The sequence below is a fragment of the Ascidiella aspersa genome, chromosome 1, assembly GCF_963924565.1.
Source record: "Ascidiella aspersa chromosome 1, kaAscAspe10.2, whole genome shotgun sequence".
Taxonomy (NCBI): Eukaryota; Metazoa; Chordata; class Ascidiacea; order Phlebobranchia; family Ascidiidae; genus Ascidiella; species Ascidiella aspersa.
In genome coordinates this window covers 38,780,617-38,803,275 of record NC_139447.1, presented here as the reverse complement: position 1 = coordinate 38,803,275, position 22,659 = coordinate 38,780,617, and the positions used below count along the sequence as shown (strand labels likewise).

The following is a 22,659-nucleotide window of genomic DNA, read 5'->3' as shown; positions in this document are numbered from 1 at the left end:
TATTATCGGACGAGTAGAGATACTACCATTTGGCATCAGGTATCGGCTCTGATCCGATATTATCGGACGAGTAGAGATACTACCATTTGGCATCAGGTATCGGCTCTGATCCGATATTATCGGACGAGTAGAGATACTACCATTTGGCATCAGGTATCGGCTCCGATCCGATATTATCGGACGAGTAGAGATACTACCATTTGGCATCAGGTATCGGCTCCGATCCGATATTATCGGACGAGTACAGATACTACCATTTGGTATCAGGTATCGGCTCCGATCCGATATTATCGGACGAGTAGAGATACTACCATTTGGCATCAGGTATCGGCTCCGATCCGATATTATCGGACGAGTAGAGATACTACCATTTGGCATCAGGTATCGGCTCCGATCCGATATTATCGGACGAGTAGAGATACTACCACTTGGCATCAGGTATCGGCTCCGATCCGATATTATCGGACGAGTAGAGATACTACCACTTGGCATCAGGTATCGGCTCCGATCCGATATTATCGGACGAGTAGAGATACTACCACTTGGCATCAGGTATCGGCTCCGATCCGATATTATCGGACGAGTAGAGATACTACCATTTGGCATCAGGTATCGGCTCCGATCCGATATTATCGGACGAGTAGAGATACTACCACTTGGCATCAGGTATCGGCTCCGATCCGATATTATCGGACGAGTAGAGATACTACCATTTGGCATCAGGTATCGGCTCCGATCCGATATTATCGGACGAGTAGAGATACTACCACTTGGTATCAGGTATCGGCTCCGATCCGATATTATCGGACGAGTACAGATACTACCATTTGGTATCAGGTATCGGCTCCGATCCGATATTATCGGACGAGTAGAGATACTACCATTTGGCATCAGGTATCGGCTCTGATCCGATATTATCGGACGAGTAGAGATACTACCATTTGGCATCAGGTATCGGCTCTGATCCGATATTATCGGACGAGTAGAGATACTACCATTTGGCATCAGGTATCGGCTCCGATCCGATATTATCGGACGAGTAGAGATACTACCATTTGGCATCAGGTATCGGCTCCGATCCGATATTATCGGACGAGTACAGATACTACCATTTGGTATCAGGTATCGGCTCCGATCCGATATTATCGGACGAGTAGAGATACTACCATTTGGCATCAGGTATCGGCTCCGATCCGATATTATCGGACGAGTAGAGATACTACCATTTGGCATCAGGTATCGGCTCCGATCCGATATTATCGGACGAGTACAGATACTACCATTTGGTATCAGGTATCGGCTCCGATCCGATATTATCGGACGAGTAGAGATACTACCACTTGGCATCGGGTATCGGCTCCGATCCGATATTATCGGACGAGTACCGATACTACCATTTGGTATCGGGTATCGGCTCCGATCCGATATTATCGGACGAGTAGAGATACTACCACTTGGCATCAGGTATCGGCTCCGATCCGATATTATCGGACGAGTAGAGATACTACCATTTGGCATCAGGTATCGGCTCCGATCCGATATTATCGGACGAGTAGAGATACTACCACTTGGCATCAGGTATCGGCTCCGATCCGATATTATCGGACGAGTAGAGATACTACCACTTGGCATCAGGTATCGGCTCCGATCCGATATTATCGGACGAGTAGAGATACTACCATTTGGCATCAGGTATCGGCTCCGATCCGATATTATCGGACGAGTAGAGATACTACCACTTGGCATCAGGTATCGGCTCCGATCCGATATTATCGGACGAGTAGAGATACTACCATTTGGCATCAGGTATCGGCTCCGATCCGATATTATCGGACGAGTACAGATACTACCATTTGGCATCAGGTATCGGCTCCGATCCGATATTATCGGACGAGTAGAGATACTACCATTTGGCATCAGGTATCGGCTCCGATCCGATATTATCGGACGAGTAGAGATACTACCATTTGGCATCAGGTATCGGCTCCGATCCGATATTATCGGACGAGTAGAGATACTACCACTTGGTATCAGGTATCGGCTCCGATCCGATATTATCGGACGAGTACAGATACTACCACTTGGTATCAGGTATCGGCTCCGATCCGATATTATCGGACGAGTAGAGATACTACCATTTGGCATCAGGTATCGGCTCCGATCCGATATTATCGGACGAGTAGAGATACTACCATTTGGCATCAGGTATCGGCTCTGATCCGATATTATCGGACGAGTAGAGATACTACCATTTGGCATCAGGTATCGGCTCTGATCCGATATTATCGGACGAGTAGAGATACTACCATTTGGCATCAGGTATCGGCTCCGATCCGATATTATCGGACGAGTACAGATACTACCATTTGGTATCAGGTATCGGCTCCGATCCGATATTATCGGACGAGTAGAGATACTACCATTTGGCATCAGGTATCGGCTCCGATCCGATATTATCGGACGAGTACAGATACTACCATTTGGTATCAGGTATCGGCTCCGATCCGATATTATCGGACGAGTACAGATACTACCATTTGGTATCAGGTATCGGCTCCGATCCGATATTATCGGACGAGTAGAGATACTACCATTTGGCATCAGGTATCGGCTCCGATCCGATATTATCGGACGAGTAGAGATACTACCATTTGGCATCAGGTATCGGCTCCGATCCGATATTATCGGACGAGTAGAGATACTACCATTTGGTATCAGGTATCGGCTCCGATCCGATATTATCGGACGAGTAGAGATACTACCATTTGGCATCAGGTATCGGCTCTGATCCGATATTATCGGACGAGTAGAGATACTACCACTTGGCATCAGGTATCGGCTCCGATCCGATATTATCGGACATCCCTTATTGCAAAATATCACATGTTGGCTTTATTGACTTACTCTGAGCATTCGCATTTACTGATGGTGTACTTGTTTCACCTGCATTTAAAACAAATTGCTTGAGCTGGTTTCACCAAAAACGTGAATAACGTATATGCCACATTACTACATCACAGATACATCTATATTTGCTCTCATTATAAACATTAAAACAGGAAAACCGCAAATATGATACAATACCTTGACTTGGAGTTGAGTTGATTGGTTGAAATATATTCTGTATTTTGCCCGGAGAATCTTTTTGTGGATCTGTTTAATATTAAAGTTTTACAAGTCTATCAAATGCCCTATTTTATAACTAGCAACTAGTGGACTGACACATGTAATGATTTACATTAAAATCGAAATTATACCTCTGCGGTTAATACATTGCAAAAAAACAAGTGGTATTATGCGGTAAATTATCTTTTCAACTAAGGAAATTCCCCATTTTTCGTCTGACCTTGAATAATAAACTTCATAAATAGTGACGAGTATAAGTATGACGTAATAAAATAGCGATTTTAATGAGTAATAAATAGGAAAAAAATCAGAAACAGACAATTTAGAGGGCAGCAAAAGCGAACCTTTAGACACAAAGCGAACACGTGCGTCGTTGACACTCCCGCCAGGCGCCAGCCGCGAAACTGTCTATTTTGTAATCGTTAACTTCAGGCGAAAAACTAAACCAACACCGTGAAATATGTGCGAATGATTTTGGTATATCCATAGTTCCACTATTGGGATTACGCTAAATTACAAGCACGTCTCTCGCCACCTGCAATAGTGAACGAAGATATTCTTCCTGGTTTTTATTATGACACGATTAGCACAACATCTGCGCCGAGCAGTGTTCCAAATTAGTTAAAATACAAGCAGCGGTTGAGAGAAAATAAGTTGCGTCAATTGAAAACTAAACACGTGGTCTTAGAATTTGCTTATAGAGAATAATTTTGCGTTAACTATTATAACTCGAAAATGACGACTTTGAAATTCGCACAAAAGTTACCATTATACCACCTTTTAAGAAGATGCTTTAGTTAAAATCTGCCGTTGTTACACCAACATCGGATATTAGCGCAAACAGCGAACAGCGAGGAATATCAGCTGCGTCTTAAAACTGGACGTTTTTAGCTAGAAAAAAGGAAGAAGACTTAAAAGAAAAACTTAAAACGGTGTTTTGCGTCTGATTTTGGTTTCGCATTGGCTTAAGACACGTGGCCTAATTTCATTAAACACATTGCCGCCGCTTCGGACGGTGAGTCAAATATGATTAAACGAACAAAAACGATAATATCACTTAAAACAGGGTGTCGAACCCTGTGGACCAATCCCGTTACCCTTGAGCATTAGAAATGGGTGGAAAGAACTGCTATAATGAATGTAATGTCTTTAGAAGGCAAGTCAAGTCGCTTCGCAAGTTAAATCATTTGAAAACAGTAACTTAAGTGTATGTCAGTCGAATCACTGACTTAAGTCGATACAACACTGTTGCCAGAATATACCTGATTGTACCAAACACTTAGATGTTAAACCCATATTGTAACCTACCTATGTTAATTGAAACATATCTTTCCAGCGGTTTTTTAAGGTTGAAAACAGAATACTTTATTAAAGTGTTGAAATATGGAGTTATTTCTAGGTCACAGACTTTCTTGACATCAAATATTTCATCCACTATCGGTGTGTCGTACGCATCTTTGATATCAAATAATTGCGGCGTAACGGTGTAGTCCGAGTCCAATTCACCGTCTATCTTAGAGGTTTTGAGTGTGATACTTAAATCGGTATTTGAACTTCTGTAGAAAATAAAAAAACATTTTTATCCGATTTGTGCAACAAAGCAATAGCAATAAAAAATGTTGAAATTTATTTTTTAATTCTTTTTTTTTAATTCCAAAAAAGCATGGATAAGTTTTACAACCCAAAGCACATGTTTCAAAGGATGTCCGGTACTTGACATTTTTATCTGATACCAATATATTTAAGACAAAAAGTATCGCGATCTGATTCGATACCCAATAACGCCATTAATTTGCTCGAATAAACAAAATAAATAAAATTAAGACTTTTGCCAAGTAAGGTTTATGGGCCGATATTTGCTTCATCGCTTAAAAGTACAATTTATTTCTGTTGTTAACCTTCTATTGATTTAGAACTCGCTTTATTGGATTACAAATCACTGCTAAAATACTATATTAATTTGGTATCCTAGCATCGGACGAGTAGCGATACCACCCTAGCATCGGACAAGTAACGATACCACCCTAGTATCGGACGAGTAGCGATACCACCCTAGCATCGGACGAGTAGCGATACCACCCTAGCATCGGACAAGTAACGATACCACCCTAGTATCGGACGAGTAGCGATACCACCCTAGCATCGGACGAGTAGCGATACCACCCTAGCATCGGACAAGTAACGATACCACCCTAGTATCGGACGAGTAGAGATACCACCCTAGCATCGGACGAGTAGCGATACCACCCTAGCATCGGACAAGTAACGATACCACCCTAGTATCGGACAAGTAACGATACCACCCTAGTATCGGACAAGTAACGATACCACCCTAGCATCGGACGAGTAGCGATACCACCCTAGCATCGGACGAGTAGCGATACCACCCTAGCATCGGACAAGTAACGATACCACCCTAGTATCGGACAAGTAACGATACCACCCTAGCATCGGACAAGTAACGATACCACCCTAGTATCGGACAAGTAACGATACCACCCTAGTATCGGACAAGTAACGATACCACCCTAGTATCGGACAAGTAACGATACCACCCTAGTATCGGACAAGTAACGATACCACCCTAGTATCGGACAAGTAACGATACCACCCTAGCATCGGACGAGTAGCGATACCACCCTAGCATCGGACGAGTAGCGATACCACCCTAGCATCGGACAAGTAACGATACCACCCTAGTATCGGACAAGTAACGATACCACCCTAGTATCGGACAAGTAACGATACCACCCTAGTATCGGACAAGTAACGATACCACCCTAGTATCGGACAAGTAACGATACCACCCTAGTATCGGACAAGTAACGATACCACCCTAGCATCGGACGAGTAGCGATACCACCCTAGCATCGGACGAGTAGCGATACCACCCTAGCATCGGACAAGTAACGATACCACCCTAGTATCGGACAAGTAACGATACCACCCTAGCATCGGACAAGTAACGATACCACCCTAGTATCGGACAAGTAACGATACCACCCTAGTATCGGACAAGTAACGATACCACCCTAGTATCGGACAAGTAACGATACCACCCTAGTATCGGACAAGTAACGATACCACCCTAGCATCGGACGAGTAGCGATACCACCCTAGCATCGGACGAGTAGCGATACCACCCTAGCATCGGACGAGTAGCAATACCACCCTAGCATCGGACGAGTAGCGATACCACCCTAGCATCGGACGAGTACCGATACCACCCTAGTATCGGACGAGTACCGATACAACCCTAGTATCGGACGAGTAACGATACCACCCTAGTATCGGACGAGTACCGATACCATCCTAGTATCGGACGAGTAGCGATACCACCCTAGCATCGGACGAGTACCACCCTAGCATCGGACGAGTAGCGATACCACCCTAGTATCGGACGAGTAGCAATACCACCCTAGTATCGGACGAGTACCGATACCACCCTAGTATCGGACGAGTAGCGATACCACCCTAGCATCGGACGAGTAGCGATACCACCCTAGCATCGGACGAGTACCGATACCGCCCTAGCATCGGACGAGTAGCGATAACGCCCTAGCATCGGACGAGTAGCGATACCACCCTAGTATCGGACGAGTAGCGATACCACCCTAGCATCGGACGAGTACAGATACCGCCTCAGCATCGGACGAGTACCGATCCCGCTCTAGCATCGGACGAGTACCGATACCGCCCTAGCATGGGACGCATTGGACGAGTAGCGATACCACCCTAGCATTGGACGAGTAGCGATACCACCCTAGCATCGGACGAGTAGCGATACCACCCTAGCATCGGACGAGTAGCAATACCACCCTAGCATCGGACGAGTAGCGATACCACCCTAGCATCGGACGAGTAACGATACCACCCTAGTATCGGACGAGTACCGATACCACCCTAGCATCGGACGAGTACAGATACCGCCTCAGCATCGGACGAGTACCGATCCCGCTCTAGCATCGGACGAGTAGCGATAACGCCCTAGCATCGGACGAGTACCACCCTAGCATCGGACGAGTAGCGATACCACCCTAGTATCGGACGAGTAGCAATACCACCCTAGTATCGGACGAGTACCGATACCACCCTAGTATCGGACGAGTAGCGATACCACCCTAGCATCGGACGAGTAGCGATACCACCCTAGCATCGGACGAGTACCGATACCGCCCTAGCATCGGACGAGTAGCGATAACGCCCTAGCATCGGACGAGTAGCGATACCACCCTAGTATCGGACGAGTAGCGATACCACCCTAGCATCGGACGAGTACAGATACCGCCTCAGCATCGGACGAGTACCGATCCCGCTCTAGCATCGGACGAGTACCGATACCGCCCTAGCATGGGACGCATTGGACGAGTAGCGATACCACCCTAGCATTGGACGAGTAGCGATACCACCCTAGTATCGGAAGAGTAGCGATACCACCCTAGCATCGGACGAGTACCGATAACGTCCTAGCATCGGACGAGTACCGATAACGTCCTAGCATCGGACGAGTACCGATACCGCCCTAGCATCGGACGAGTACCGATACCGCCCTAGTATCGGACGAGTAGCAATACCACCCTAGTATCGGACGAGTACCGATACCACCCTAGTATCGGACGAGTAGCGATACCACCCTAGCATCGGACGAGTAGCGATACCACCCTAGCATCGGACGAGTACCGATACCGCCCTAGCATCGGACGAGTAGCGATAACGCCCTAGCATCGGACGAGTAGCGATACCACCCTAGTATCGGACGAGTAGCGATACCACCCTAGCATCGGACGAGTACAGATACCGCCTCAGCATCGGACGAGTACCGATCCCGCTCTAGCATCGGACGAGTACCGATACCGCCCTAGCATGGGACGCATTGGACGAGTAGCGATACCACCCTAGCATTGGACGAGTAGCGATACCACCCTAGTATCGGAAGAGTAGCGATACCACCCTAGCATCGGACGAGTACCGATAACGTCCTAGCATCGGACGAGTACCGATAACGTCCTAGCATCGGACGAGTACCGATACCGCCCTAGCATCGGACGAGTACCGATACCGCCCTAGCATCGGACGAGTACCGATAACGCCCTAGTATCGGACCAGTGGCGATACCGCCCTAGCATCGGACCAGTGGCGATATCACCCTAGTATCGGAAGAGTAGCGATACCACCCTAGCATCGGACGAGTACCGATACCGCCCTAGCATCGGACGAGTACCGATACCGCCCTAGCATCGGACGAGTACCGATACCGCCCTAGCATCGGACGAGTACCGATACCGCCCTAGCATCGGACGAGTACCGATACCGCCCTAGCATCGGACGAGTACCGATAACGCCCTAGCATTGGACGAGTACCGATACCGCCCTAGCATCGGACGAGTACCGATACCGCCCTAGCATCGGACGAGTACCGATAACGCCCTAGCATTGGACGAGTACCGATACCGCCCTAGCATCGGACGAGTACCGATAACGCCCTAGTATCGGACGAGTAGCGATACCACCCTAGCATCGGACCAGTGGCGATACCACCCTAGTATCGGACGAGTAGCGATACCACCCTAGCATCGGACGAGTAGCGATACCACCCTAGCATCGGACGAGTACCGATAACGCCCTAGCATCGGACCAGTGGCGATACCACCCTAGTATCGGACCAGTGGCGATACCACCCTAGTATCGGACGAGTAGCGATACCACCCTAGCATCGGACCAGTGGCGATACCACCCTAGTATCGGACGAGTAGCGATACCACCCTAGCATCGGACCAGTGGCGATACCACCCTAGTATCGGACGAGTAGCGATACCACCCTAGCATCGGACCAGTGGCGATACCACCCTAGTATCGGACGAGTAGCGATACCACCCTAGCATCGGACCAGTGGCGATACCACCCTAGCATCGGACGAGTACCGATAACGCCCTAGCATCGGACGAGTACCGATAACGCCCTAGCATCGGACGAGTACCGATAACGCCCTAGCATCGGACGAGTACCGACACCACCCTAGCATCGGACGAGTACCGATAACGCCCTAGCATCGGACGAGTACCGATAACGCCCTAGCATCGGACGAGTACCGATAACGCCCTAGCATCGGACGAGTACCGATAACGCCCTAGCATCGGACGAGTAGCGATACCACCCTAGCATCGGACCAGTGGCGATACCACCCTAGTATCGGACGAGTACCGATAACGCCCTAGCATCGGACGAGTACCGATAACGCCCTAGCATCGGACGAGTACCGATAACGCCCTAGCATCGGACGAGTACCGATACCACCCTAGCATTGGACGAGTACCGATTGCCCATTAGTTGACATACTTTAAGATAACTTTTAGTTATACTTACGTTAGAGAAAATTTGAATGGAATCCCAACGCGATCGGAGTATCTAACCTTTTGTTCCACTTCATTACAGTCGCCCAATATGCAAGTGTAGCGCGCAATTTCACCAACTTTTAAAACATGTAGCTTTTTGAATACGATTGTCTTCATTTTGCTCCATCGCAAAACTGGAAAAAATGACGCTATGGCCTTCCAACTGCACAAAAACTTATTTTTTAATTTTTGGTAAAAAATTATATCTTTTTATAAATTAAAAAAAAATAAAGCATAAAACTTTAAATTTATTAAAAATTTATAAAAAAAAACAACGTATTAACCATTCAGAAAAAACATTATGCGACTGAAAGAAAATTAATAAAATTTCTACCAAACAATTTTATTTTAAATTTATGAAAAAAAATTCGGACAAACTCATGTGCCCAAAAAATATAAACAAATAAAATTTTACCAAGTAATTTTCAAAAAATTATAACACATATTATGTGTTAAAAACAGATTAACTAAAATTTTATTCAAATTTTTTTTATAAATTTATGGAAAAAAAAATATGTAATCTTTTCCAGACAAAAAACATGTAAAAATTTGAACACATTAATATAAAAAAGATAAGAATAAAGCTTGCCGTGAAAAGTGACGCGTTGTAAATTCAATTTGCAAGTCGTTATTGTAAACAACAGACATAACTTCTCTCCATGCATTTCCATCTTCACTTGTCCGAACCTAAATTGTTGGTACATAATATAATTTTGCATTTTTTTCAACATTTTAATTAGAGATTGACTGATATCAGTTTTTCGGACCAATACAATTTTTTTCCCTTTTTGCCAACGGACAACCGAGACCGTTCTTTTAAATATTACCTTGGGCTTGGGATATGTAATAATTTAAACTAATAGAAAATAAAATCGATCTATTTAACTTTAATTTTGCAGATTACCTCATTTTGCATATTAACTTGGTACTGAATCATTTTTTATAACAAAATATTGTCAAAACATATTGTTTTAAATTGATTGATGTTGATTAAATGAACCTTTTTCATTAAGCTACATTACAGAGTTACATGACAAAATATGTTAATATTTTTCTAATCCTACCACAACTAATGCAGGATTTTTATCCTCTGTAATGTAACAGGTAGAAAGTGACATACGAACAGGTTTGGAAAATTTCAATCCAGATGGCTGGCATTCCAATGTAGGTGTAAGAGACATCTAAATAACAAGAAAACAGGTCGATTTTGATTTGATTAAGCTGCCAACTGCAACAACCCACATGGTTAGATGTATTGGGATTAATTCTGAGCAATTTTTCTACTAAATTTAAGAAAGTTACTCAAGAAATACAAAAACATGGCTCATAATATTTAAACTCAAACCTATTTATGTGATTTTTTATCTTATGACTTTATTTTTCTTAAGAGAATTAGGTCACCAGGACTGTTATAGTTATCCCTGATTTTTGAGTTGCCCTGAAAAACAGTTGAGAAAAGAGGTTTAAAAACGTAACTAAAATTCAATGCTTATCTAAGTTTGTAATTTAGTGTCTAAGGTGGTAAAAAAGGTTTGCAGTTAAACATTGCCACGATTACATATAGTTTGCTACTATTTTATTTATGCTATTTGTTTTTAGAAAGTTTGCCAAAAGCTTTGCTGCTATATCTACTTAATTAGCATTCGGCTTGCTACAAAGTTATACATCAGGTCAGCTGAACATTATTTAACCACTTACAAACTCTTATATCAACTATATAATAATCCAATACAGCTCCTCTGGTAATTGTTATTGTTTACCAACGTTTAGGCAACCTATTCAAATCGCCCTCTTCAGGGTGAATTACAATATATGAAAATATATATATATATAGATACGAAGGCACTTTGAATAGTCTGCCGAAACGTTCGTTAAGAATTACAAATACCAGAGGAGCTGTTTTTGGATATATTTTCTATGCCTGGTTGCAACAGTTTATATAATAACTTTATATTAGTTGATCCACTTACAGACTCTTATATCAACTGCATATTAGTTGATCCACTTACAGACTCTTCTTTATTCTTTCCATAGTAGGAAGTAAGTTTGATGTGAACTTGACGATCCAAAGCACCTGGTGGGATTTCCACCACGCATCCTCCAACCTCTAATCTTGCTCCCCCACTTCCAACTGATGAAGAAGTATGACGAACAAGGCGCTCCTGATTTAAAGGAATATCCTGAAAATTTTCTGAACCCTAAAATTGAGAAAATTTAATTTTAAGAAACATGATAACAATTGCATATTAAAATATTGTTGATAATAAATCAGGTAATAAAAAAATAAAAAAATAATTTAATTAGGTTTAACTGGGAAAATAACTTTTCCTGGTACTCATTCGATAGTATTTACTGTATATCGTAAATAAAAACACAAAAACAATATTTATAATTGTTTATGTTTAAAAAGTAGTAAGTAGGGCAAGTATTTTTTGACCACAAAAATGAGAAATTTTGATCAATAAAATAAAAAAAATTAACAAATTTTAACCTAAATTTTTTTTTTATCAAATATTGGCCTATTAGGAATACATTGTTTTAAACAACGCTTTTTGTATTAAGTAAATACTGCATTACCGTCGTTAGTCACTCGTTTTTTGTTGTTTCACCAACGACTGGTGGGAAACCAGTATGGCCGAGGTTGTGAGTTCAAACCTCTCCAGTCACCACAGGCTAGTTTTACGAACAGGATGCAGCAGGCAAAGGTGCTGTGGTTGTTTCTCGACTCGCTCTCCGCTTAGCCTGTTCGTTTAGTATTGCAGATGGCGAAAGACGTGATTGTAATTTAGTGTAGTCCTGTACATGGAACTTAGGAAACTGCGCTGCTGATAGTTTAAACATGGTTCTATCAAAATCAATCACACAAACTTCAACGTCTAGGTTTAGTTTTTTGCCTGGGGTTAACAATTGCACAGTAAGCGGTTTCGACGCGCGTGTTCGCTTAGGGTCTTAAAGGTTCGCTTTCACTGGACGTTATTTGGCTGTTTATGATTGTTTTCTACTATTTATGACGCCATTAAAATTACTACTTTAAGACTCCAAACACGTACCTATTTTATGACGTCATTATGTATGAACGTCAGAGGGAAATTCCCTAAGTTGAAAATTCAGGACCTTTCTGGATTTCTCGATACGTGCCAAGTAAGGACTTTTAAGTTTAAAAGTACAACCTGTATTCTGTACGTTATTGGCGCGGACGAGTTCTTACCAGTTACCACATTGCATTCTATACGTATTTTTTTGTGCGGCAAAGCGTATAACACTTACAACGTAACAATCGGAAGGACAGAATATAGTTGTCCCTTGTTTTCAAACGCAGGGGGCGTGACCCCTCGTTCCCCAGGAATAGACGCCACTATACATGGTTACAAGGAAATGTCACAAACCGGTTGTTTTAGTTCCTTGATTGACTTGGCCGACGTTTGCATCGCAGCATTTGAAAGCTGACAATCCCAAAGTTCCAGCTTCTCAATATTGTGGATGGCAGCAGATATTGCACGAGCACTCTCATCATCAACTTCGTTGCCGATTAGATCGAGTGATTTGATCTGTGGGTGAGATGAAACTTTGGATTTAATGAACAATTTTACCACAAAGGTCAGGGTTGGGATGTTCACAGTATAATACCTGAGTATTATAGGTTAGTAGGTTTCCAATCTAAAACACCAAATCCAAGTATATTTTCGTTTATTTATTTTTATTTTATAGGGAAATTAATACAACGCACCCTTAAGTGATAAAATCATTTATTCGCAAAACAGCTTCCTAAAACATTTATATTGTAAAAACAAGAAAAGGTTGAAATTCAAAGCATTGGTTGTTTGAAATATTTTTGCATGAATTGTAATCGGTAATAACATAAAAAATAAACAAAAACCTGATAAAAATACCAGGTTAATGTCAAATCTTATTTTTTGTGTGATTATCACGTGATCTGTTAAGTTAAGTATGAACAATAACTGAACTAAAGAATAAAAGAAAAACGCCAAGCGATTTGTTTTATGAGTAAACTTTGGATAAATAGCTTAATTTTATTAAAAAAATACTTAAAGAAAACACTTCATTTTAACCCACGTCATTTGCCCATATGACTTAAGTCAAGTCATTGACTTAAGTCATTACAACACTGCCATTTTGGCTCGGGACATTCCATTGATTAAATTTTGCAGTAAAATTAATTGTGGTAAGTAGTCAATGCAAGCTTAACATAACGAAGAATTATATAAATCGCACATACTTTCATATAAGTTTATTCAAAATACGTTTTTACACAAAGTTTTGTGTTATAAAATGTCAAAAGTACGCAATGGTGCGAGAGTTGCGTCTCTTTTGAATTGGCCATAATTGTGCGCAGTGTCTGCACTGCTCGGTGGTGATGTCAAATGCGTCATTATCCCCAAAGAAAGAATGATGCCGCCAAAGTTATTTCTGCCAAAAGAAACGATTCGACCAGGAAGCGACTTTACCTGATTTTGGATTTGAATTACATTTATTCGTTGGCTTTCGTCCAATTAAAGTGTTTTTTAACAACGTGGTGAAATAAAACTGTGAAAAGTCGTTAAACACAATTTTAGCTATTTTTATAATCTAGGGGGCCACGAGGATTAAAAGCCTTTCGAATGGGACCATGAGGCATGAAAGGTTAAAAACCACTGCTCAAGGGTGCCGACAGATATTTTTGTATTTTTAGTGGTTCATTTTCGCATGTTGTTAATCCTCTTTATACAAATGTATGTATATGACTGGAGTGCAATAATCAACAATTTACTGTTATGACGTAACAATCACTTAGTGTAGCACGTGATGCGGTGCTTGGAACTGGGTGTGAAAAAGGAGCAGTAACGTAATATACGCGCTATTGTGACGTAACACGCGTAAGTTTGTACGGGTTTAAATCTTTTGGAAGCCGCAAGTGGTTTTATAATTCAGCGTAAAAATAATCGCAATAATAACTCTTACAAGTTCGTTGAAAACTACCGAGGTATTAAGTGGTTGTGTTTTGTGAGGTATTTCAATTTATTTACTTTAAACCTCATTATTGCTATAAAGCAGGACGTGCGACAATTTTCAATGGAGACCAATCGACGCTACATTGGTTTTACAAGCAACAAATTCAGTGACAGTTTTATTACAATTAATTAATAGCACGAAATTGCAAAATACTTGCACAATTTGCAGCACTATAAATATAAGCCATATATTGCGCACATAAGAAATGGTATTCTATACGCCATTGGCGCGGACAAATTATTGCCACTTTTCATTCTATACGTATTTCTTTATGCATACACCTGTTACCGGTCATAGCCGCGCATTTCACGTAAATTCAACGTAAAATGCGGTCAGCCGCGAAAAATCGCTCAAACGCGCAAAACTTACGTCGCGCTAACAATTTTTAGTATAGTACTCCATTTTCAGCCGTGCAAATTTTACAAATAACGTTATTACAGCCGCGCAAATTTGGCAGGAAATGTTATTACAGCCGCGCAATTTCAAGCTGCAAAATCGTCTCCCCCGCGCAAAATCCAAAGTTTTCAATCTGGCGTGAGCTGTATAACATTGATGGTCAGGGGCGCATCCAGAAACTCAAAAGTGGGGGTCTGAATTTTCAATTTGGGGAATTGTCTTACTTTTCGTTTGACGTTGATGAATATTGATGTCATAAAAAAATATTCACAAACAATTAACGTTCAGCAAAAGCGAACTTTTAGACGCAAAGCGAACACGTGCGTCGTCAACACTCCTGCCAAATGCCAGCTGCGAAACCGCTTAGTGTACATTCGTTAACTTTAGTAGGAAACCTTAACAGACCGCGCAAGTGTGATTAAATTTGGTCCATCAACAATTTCATTATCAGCTGCGCTGTATCGTAAGTTCCATATACTAAACCATGCTAAATTACAAGCACGTCTCTCGCCACCTGCAATACTAAACGAAGATCGTTTTTTCCGGGTGTTGTATGCCAAGATTAGCGCAACATCTGCGCCGAGCTGTGTGCCAAGTCAGCAAAATACAAGCTGCTGTTGAGGGAAAATAAGTTGTGTAAATGGCGACTTTGAAATGCGAAAGACAATCACCATTATACCGCATGTTAAGAATCCGCTTCAGTTAAAAAATGCCGTTGTTCCAGCAACATCGGGTATTAGCACAGACAGCAAACAGCGAGAAACATTAAAAGCGTCTAGCTTGATGATTTCAGCGAGAAAAAAGAACGTTTGAATTACGAGGTTAATTGTCGAATAGGCACTTGCTAATCAGCCAACCTGAACAAAAGGCGAACGAGAAAAAACATCCTGCGTTTACAAAGACGAAAAACGGCGTTCGCGTTTTATTTTGGTTTGCATTAGCTCAGGACGTGTGACCAATTTACATTGAAACCATTGCCACTTCCAATAGTCTATTAAACCCTGACAAAAACGACCAAAAAAGAATCATATCACTTAACCAAGGGGGGAACCGTACCACCAATCCCCCCTTGGGTACGCCACTGGTTATGACGTAATAATAGCCCAGGCAAACATAGTTGGCCCTCGTTTTTAAACGCAGGGGGCGTGACCCCTTGTTCGATAGGAATAGACGCCAGTGTTTTAATGTAAATATAAAATATATGGTTACAAGGAAATGTCACAAACCGGTTGTTTTAGTTCCTTGATTGACTTGGCCAACGTTTGCATCGCAGCTTTTGAAAGCTCACAACGCTCAAGTCCCAGCTCCTCAATATTGTGGATGGCAGCAGATATTGCACGAGCACTCTTATCATCAACTTTATTGCGGCCAAGATTGAGTGATTTGATCTGTGGGCGAGATGAAACTTTGGATTTAATCAACATTTTAAACAATCACCAGCGTCCACTGGTGGCGGACATCCCCTCTAACAAATAAAGCAAGTGATTGTTTAAAATACTGCGCCCATTGTTGGACTCCCCTGAAACACCCATTCTGATGTCGAAGGGTGGCGATAGAGGCAATTGTTGCAGTATTTTAGATTTTTCTTTGCTTTAACCAAGAAAGTATTTTTGGGTAAAACTTCAACCTGGTTTATGGCAAAACTAACATTCCTGTTCAGGTTTATATTATATTGCAACTTGAATATGCCAGCGGTTTACCAGGATCTATGACACTTCACTGTTAATATCTTCTCAGTTAATGAAAAGCATGAAATTGAAAAATACTTGCACGATTTGCAGCATTATAAATATAAGCTATTCATTGCGCACTTTTTGTAAACGTTTTATGATTTTGTAAACGATTTATGTGCATTTTTATTCGGTTTTTATTAGGAAAAATTTTGACAATTTTTGACCCAACGTGTAAATTTTGACAAAATTTTGAGTTTTTTTGACAAGGCAAAAAATAATAGCCCTACTTATAAGTCAAGGGACGACCAGCGCTTTGGTGTCTACAAAAGGCTACACGCAAAAGCAAAAAAAACAACATAACATGTTAGGGAATTTATTGTAACCTAACGTAACCTTAACATTCTTTCGTGGGGCATTATTACACTTAGACCGACAACGTACAACAACCCTAACCGAGTATAAACTACGCAATATTTGGACTGTGTTTGCAAAATATGGCGTTTACTGCAGCGGTTTGAACACTAAGCAAATCTACTTTTCAAACAGGGTTTTTTTTTCGTTGGATGCAGTATTTTACCTACAGGGATTACGTATTTGATTTGACTTTGCGCAATTTAAACAATTTGTGCTACGACTTACGGTTTTACGTTTATTAGTGATTTTCGATCGACCAATGTAATGTTTCACGCCAGTGGTAGAGCCCATGGCAACAATTACTACTTAAATAAAAAATAGTTTTAAGGAAATCTATTTATCTTGAAGCCGCGGTAGGCCACATAAGTGCTACGAAAACGTTAAAACGCATACAGTGATTTGCATTTTAACACTAACTTATAGGCGAACAATTGAAAAAACAATAGGCTGTTTACAAATCACTTATACGAGATCAACGATCCTTTTAGTACTTTTAGTACGTAAATACGGTTATGAAATTTTTTTTTAAATCGCAATGGCAAAACCTGCGCTTTACTGACGTAAAAGTGGATGGATATTTTTGCAACCAGTTTTAAACATTCCTTTATCGTGCATCGTTGTTAACGAAAGTCTTCAAGGCTACATAGTAAATATAGTGTTGATAAAAGTCAAAGCCCAAACACCGTTTGTGCTACCGCCTCATCATTTTACCTTCCCGACAATAACGTAATATGCAATAGTGATGAAGAACACAAAGCATAATGGATTGTTTTATCTTGTTTAACCACGCGAACGTCAGGTTAAGTTTGCCAACTTTCGTGCTTTAATTTATATAGCCGATACATCAGCCCTTTATCGGTAAAACTGGTATATACCATATTTAAGCTGAGCAACGCCGGGTTTCTTACAAATAAATCAAGTGATTGTTACAAAATGTCGCGCCTGATTGTTGGACTCCTTCGACACACAGAGCAATGGAGCCGTAGGATGGCGATAGAGAGTCAGCTGTTAGACCGTTTTTTTACTTTAACCTCGTTTTGTTTTAAAGTTTCTCTATTACTTCGAATATGCCAACTCGAATATGCCAGCGGCTTACCAATATCCTAGAGACGAGTATTCAAATTACTGTAGCGTCCAAATGCAGTGGGAACACTTCCCGATTTATTTCACCACACAACTTAACCCTCGAGTCAGTGGCGTATCCAGGGGGGTTTTGGGGGTTCGGACCCCCCCCCCTTTTCGGAAGTGACATTAACGTTTATTGTTCGTTTTTGTCAGGGTTTACCTCACCGTCCGAAGCTGCGTGTTATTTTCAGTGTAATTTGGTCACACGTCTTGTCAATGCGAAACCAAAATCAAAGGCAAAACGCCTTTTTTGTTTCTTGTTTGGTCGACCGTAAACGCAGGATATTTTTTTGTCTTTCGCATTTTGTTATTCGTTCGGGTTGGCTGATGAACAAGTGTGTTTGACAATTAATAACAGTCAATCAAGCGGTCGCTGTAATTCATCAGGCCCGCCAACAAACTATACACGAGTCCATTTTAAATACTTTTTGAGTATTTTAACTACGTAAGTGCGAAAAATTTTCGCGCTTTGCGCGAATGTTCTTTTTACGTCTGGTTTTTACGTTTTGATGCTGTCTATTGAACTAGATTAACGCTTCTCTACCGTTGCGCCGTGGAAGGCTGCCAAGTGCCTCGCGGCCAAACGGAAAACGTATTCAAAAATATTGGGCATATATTTTTCAAGATTTCTTTTATTTTTATTTTCAGAAATGTAATAAAAACTTGCAAGAAATTTTACACCATGCCGTTTTCCCCCGAAAAAAATCGCGATCGCTTCGCTTGCCAGGTGTCGACTTAGTTAAAAAGCTTAAAAACACTCAACTAGATTAACTATTGAAGTGGCGTTTTTGCAGATGTTGTGCTAATCAAATAACACCGGGGAAAAGCGATCTTCGTTTAGTATTGCAGGTGGCGAAAGACGTGCTTTCAATTTAGCCTAGTCCCGTAAATGGATTTACCAAAATCGATCACATATATTTCACGGACTTGTTTTCGTTTTTCTCCTGAAGTTAACGATTGTACGCTAAGCGGTTTCGCAGCTGGCGCCTGGCAGGAGTGTCAACGATGTATGTGTGACGTTGTGTTTTGCGTCTAAAAGTTTGCTTTTGCTGGACGTAAATTGGCTGTTTCTGATGAGTTTTTTATAATTGATGACGTCATTACAATCGCTGTTTTATGACGTCATATCTGTCACTATTTTATGACGTCATTAACGTCAGACGGAAAAACGGGGAATTCCCGAAGTTGAAAATTCGGGACCCCCCCTTTTTGGATTTCTGGATACGCCCCTGCCCTTGACCCTTAACCTTACGGGAGAATCTGGGGTTCACAGGATATTTTAAGAGGATGCTTAGACTTGTAGTAAAAAATTCCATTCAATTAAGACCAGTGAAGTATCATAATAAATTGAAATCTGCACCCATAAAATGTGCTTTACAAGTGAACGCGTACCAACTAAAGAAAGAAAACTTCAGGGCATGTTAAAGAAAGAACAAACAAATCAAGTTGTGTGACTGCTAACTTGTTGTCTTAAAATTTGAATAAAAGATTAGAGCTGACAATAAATTATAGTAACATTATTGACTCACTGGTTTATGAAGTAGAGCAATGGCGTAAGCAAGTTCTTGTAAGTCATCACTTTGTATTTTTGATGAACTCAGATCTACTTCATCAAAATGTTGCAAGCAAAGAGACAGGATTGCCACAACATCAGATCTTGGTAGTTTTGGTTGCAACACAACAAATTCATTAATGGTGAAAGTCCTTGACTAAAAACAAATTTGAAAAGATACATAAAAACAGAAAATGCGATTTATGTGCAATGTTTTTTCACCTTATAAAATACATTATTTGAATTCGCTGAACAAATCGGTTTGATGAAATAATAATGAAATACTTTATTTCTTGTAACCTGGACGTAAATATGTAGCCTCGATAATACAAACAGTAAACGAGAGAATGATGTCAAACAAAACAAAAAGGCGATTTCAGGGGCAAGTATGTGTATGACGTGCTTAGCCAAGTGTAGCGCGCTATAGCGAAATATATACGATCCATTTCAGACACAACATTAAACATTGCGTTTGGGTTATATGTTCATTTTGAATTGTACACTGCTGGGTCCCAATACCTGCGGTAAAAGTTTTAAGCTGTTACGCCAAAAGATTTTTACTTACTTTGCTTGATAAGAGTTTTAGTTTTGCAAAGGTAAAAAAATACTTTGATCTTTTATGATCACCCAGATAATTTCGATAAATTCGGACACAACTAGTTTCAAACAGTCAAGGAACAACCAGCGCCTTTGATGTATTAAAATGTAGGCAAATGTTTTATATTAGTCTTCTAGTATATGTTACTTGATCCTTATGTTACTTTATTCTTTACTTTTGGTTACATATTAACAATCATTGTTTATAATCATCGGCTAGCTACCACACGAGCAAATGTACTCGGACATGCTAAGACGTAATATACGATAGTGATGAAGAGCCCACAGCATGATGGATTAGATTAAGCCATAATAATGAAAATATCAACGTCGGAATACAAAACACAGTTCGGAATAAGACCAAACCTAATAGTAGCTTTCAGTCGAAATGACGTCTGACACGGAATAAGACAACCCTTCGAAATGATACCTGAATGGCCGCGATTATTTAACCTTTCATCTAGGCCCGGACTCCACCACTTACTTCCCTAATCGTTTCAACCCTAACCCATTTTCTAACTCCACTAATAACCTGAACAAGGGCAAACAATCCGGCGCCAAAACAGTGGCGACCTAACGACACCGTTCAAACTAGGGTAACCCAAACGTCCAATTTGTTAAATCACGTAAATTCAGGTAAATTTCGCCATTTATTGCGCTTATTGCAGCGGTAGTTGCTTATCGCCGGGAATTAAAATTAAACTGGTAAATATCTGTTTGTTCTGGAAAACGCCAGGTATTTTTTTAAGTACAGGATATTTGTAGAGTTACCTTAGATTTGTTCACAACCAGTTTTTCCATCAGATCAGTTTCATGATTTCCAATCACGACATCAACATGCTGGGATATTTTGCCTTCATGGATCACATATGAAGTCAAGACAAGCTGATCAATGTTGCACTTGGACAAAGCATCTATTCCTGACTTGCCGATAATGTTTCCAGTGAGATTAAGCATAGAGAGCTATAAAATAACAAAATGAAGATTTTGTCAGTTTTCCGTGCACTCGCGGACCCCCTGGAACCTTCTCATGGAGCTTTTGGGGGAAGTGGACCCCTGGTTGATATAAGCCATATATTGCGCACAACATTGGCGCGGACGAGTTTTTACCACTTTGCTACGTATTTTTATATGCGCGGACGTGGATAATAATTATGATCTAATAATCACCTAGGGGTTAAAAATATAGTTGCCCCTTGTTTTCAAACGCAGGGGCGTGACCCCTCGTTCCCAAGGCCAGTGTTTTAAAGTAAATATGAAATTTATGGTTACAAGAAAATGTCGCAAACCGGTTGTTTAAGTTCCTTGATTGACTTGACCAACGTTTGCATCGCAGCATTTGAAAGCTTACAATCCTTAAGTACCAGCTCCTTAATATTGTGGATGGCAGCAGATATTGCACGAACACTCTCATCATCAACTTTGTTGTTGCTTAGATCGAGTGATTTGATCTGTGGGTGAGAAGAAACTTTGGATTAAATAAACATTTAAACGATCATTAGCGCCCACTGGTGGCGGACATCCCCCAAAATAAATAAAGCAAGTGATTGTTTAAAATGTCGCGCCTATTGTTTGACCATATATAGCCACAACAATGAGAATGCAAACTTTGCAATCTCTTGGCCTTTAAAACTTTTATTCATATTAAAGGTAACACGAAAAAGCAGGCCTAGGTTCCACAACCAAGAACCAGTTTGCAGGAACTAGAGTTCGAATTGGCGAGCGACCGATTTACTCTAGTATCGAACGAGTAGCGATACTACCGGTCGGCATCCCGGTATCGGCTCCGATCCCACAATATCGGACATCCCTAGCCTATTATATTGTATTGTATCATGTTCAATGTTTATGTAAGTTTGCGGAAGTCTAATGCTGAAGCCGATGGTTTAAAATAAGGTTTGGACAACTAACATATAACCAAAAAGCAAACATATTTTCTAGGAGGGCTAAAAAAGCAAAAATATTTGTTTAAAGTCGCATACCATTTTGAATGTCTAAATAGTTTGGTGCACCCTAGGGTGTACCGACTGCACCGTGCATACCGTATTAAGAGCACTAAAATAGAGCATTAACCAGTTTAATTCTAACTGGTAAAGCTGTAAAATGCGCGACAATTCGCAAAGTCACTTTATATTGCAACATACAGCTATCTCGTTTTTGTATAAACACATTAAAACGCGAACAACACAAACTCGTATGTCACAAACCGGTTGTTTTAGTTCTTCGACTGACTTGGCCAACGTTTGTATCGCAGCATTTGAAAGCTTACATCCTTTAAGTTTGAGCTCCTCAAATTTCTGGATGGCAGCAGATATTTCAAAAGCACTCTCATCATCAACTTTGTGGCCGCTAAGATCGAGTGATTTGATCTGTG

At 41.1% G+C, this 22,659-nt stretch overlaps 1 protein-coding gene across 1 annotated transcript in view; it reads right to left on the bottom strand.

Annotated features, from left to right (window-relative positions):
• Positions 1 to 22,659, bottom strand: part of LOC146170417 (NACHT, LRR and PYD domains-containing protein 13-like) — a 36,175-nt gene that overhangs the window by 10,207 nt on the left and 3,309 nt on the right. The window contains exons 4-11 of the mRNA XM_083388696.1: positions 22,493 to 22,654; positions 21,575 to 21,736; positions 21,057 to 21,248; positions 19,666 to 19,845; positions 16,151 to 16,312; positions 12,905 to 13,066; positions 11,528 to 11,716; positions 10,639 to 10,699 (exon numbers count right to left, since the gene is read on the bottom strand). Coding sequence (XP_083244822.1) covers positions 10,639 to 10,699; positions 11,528 to 11,716; positions 12,905 to 13,066; positions 16,151 to 16,312; positions 19,666 to 19,845; positions 21,057 to 21,248; positions 21,575 to 21,736; positions 22,493 to 22,654 — 1,270 coding nt within the window. The remainder of the gene's footprint in view (positions 1 to 10,638; positions 10,700 to 11,527; positions 11,717 to 12,904; positions 13,067 to 16,150; positions 16,313 to 19,665; positions 19,846 to 21,056; positions 21,249 to 21,574; positions 21,737 to 22,492; positions 22,655 to 22,659) is intronic.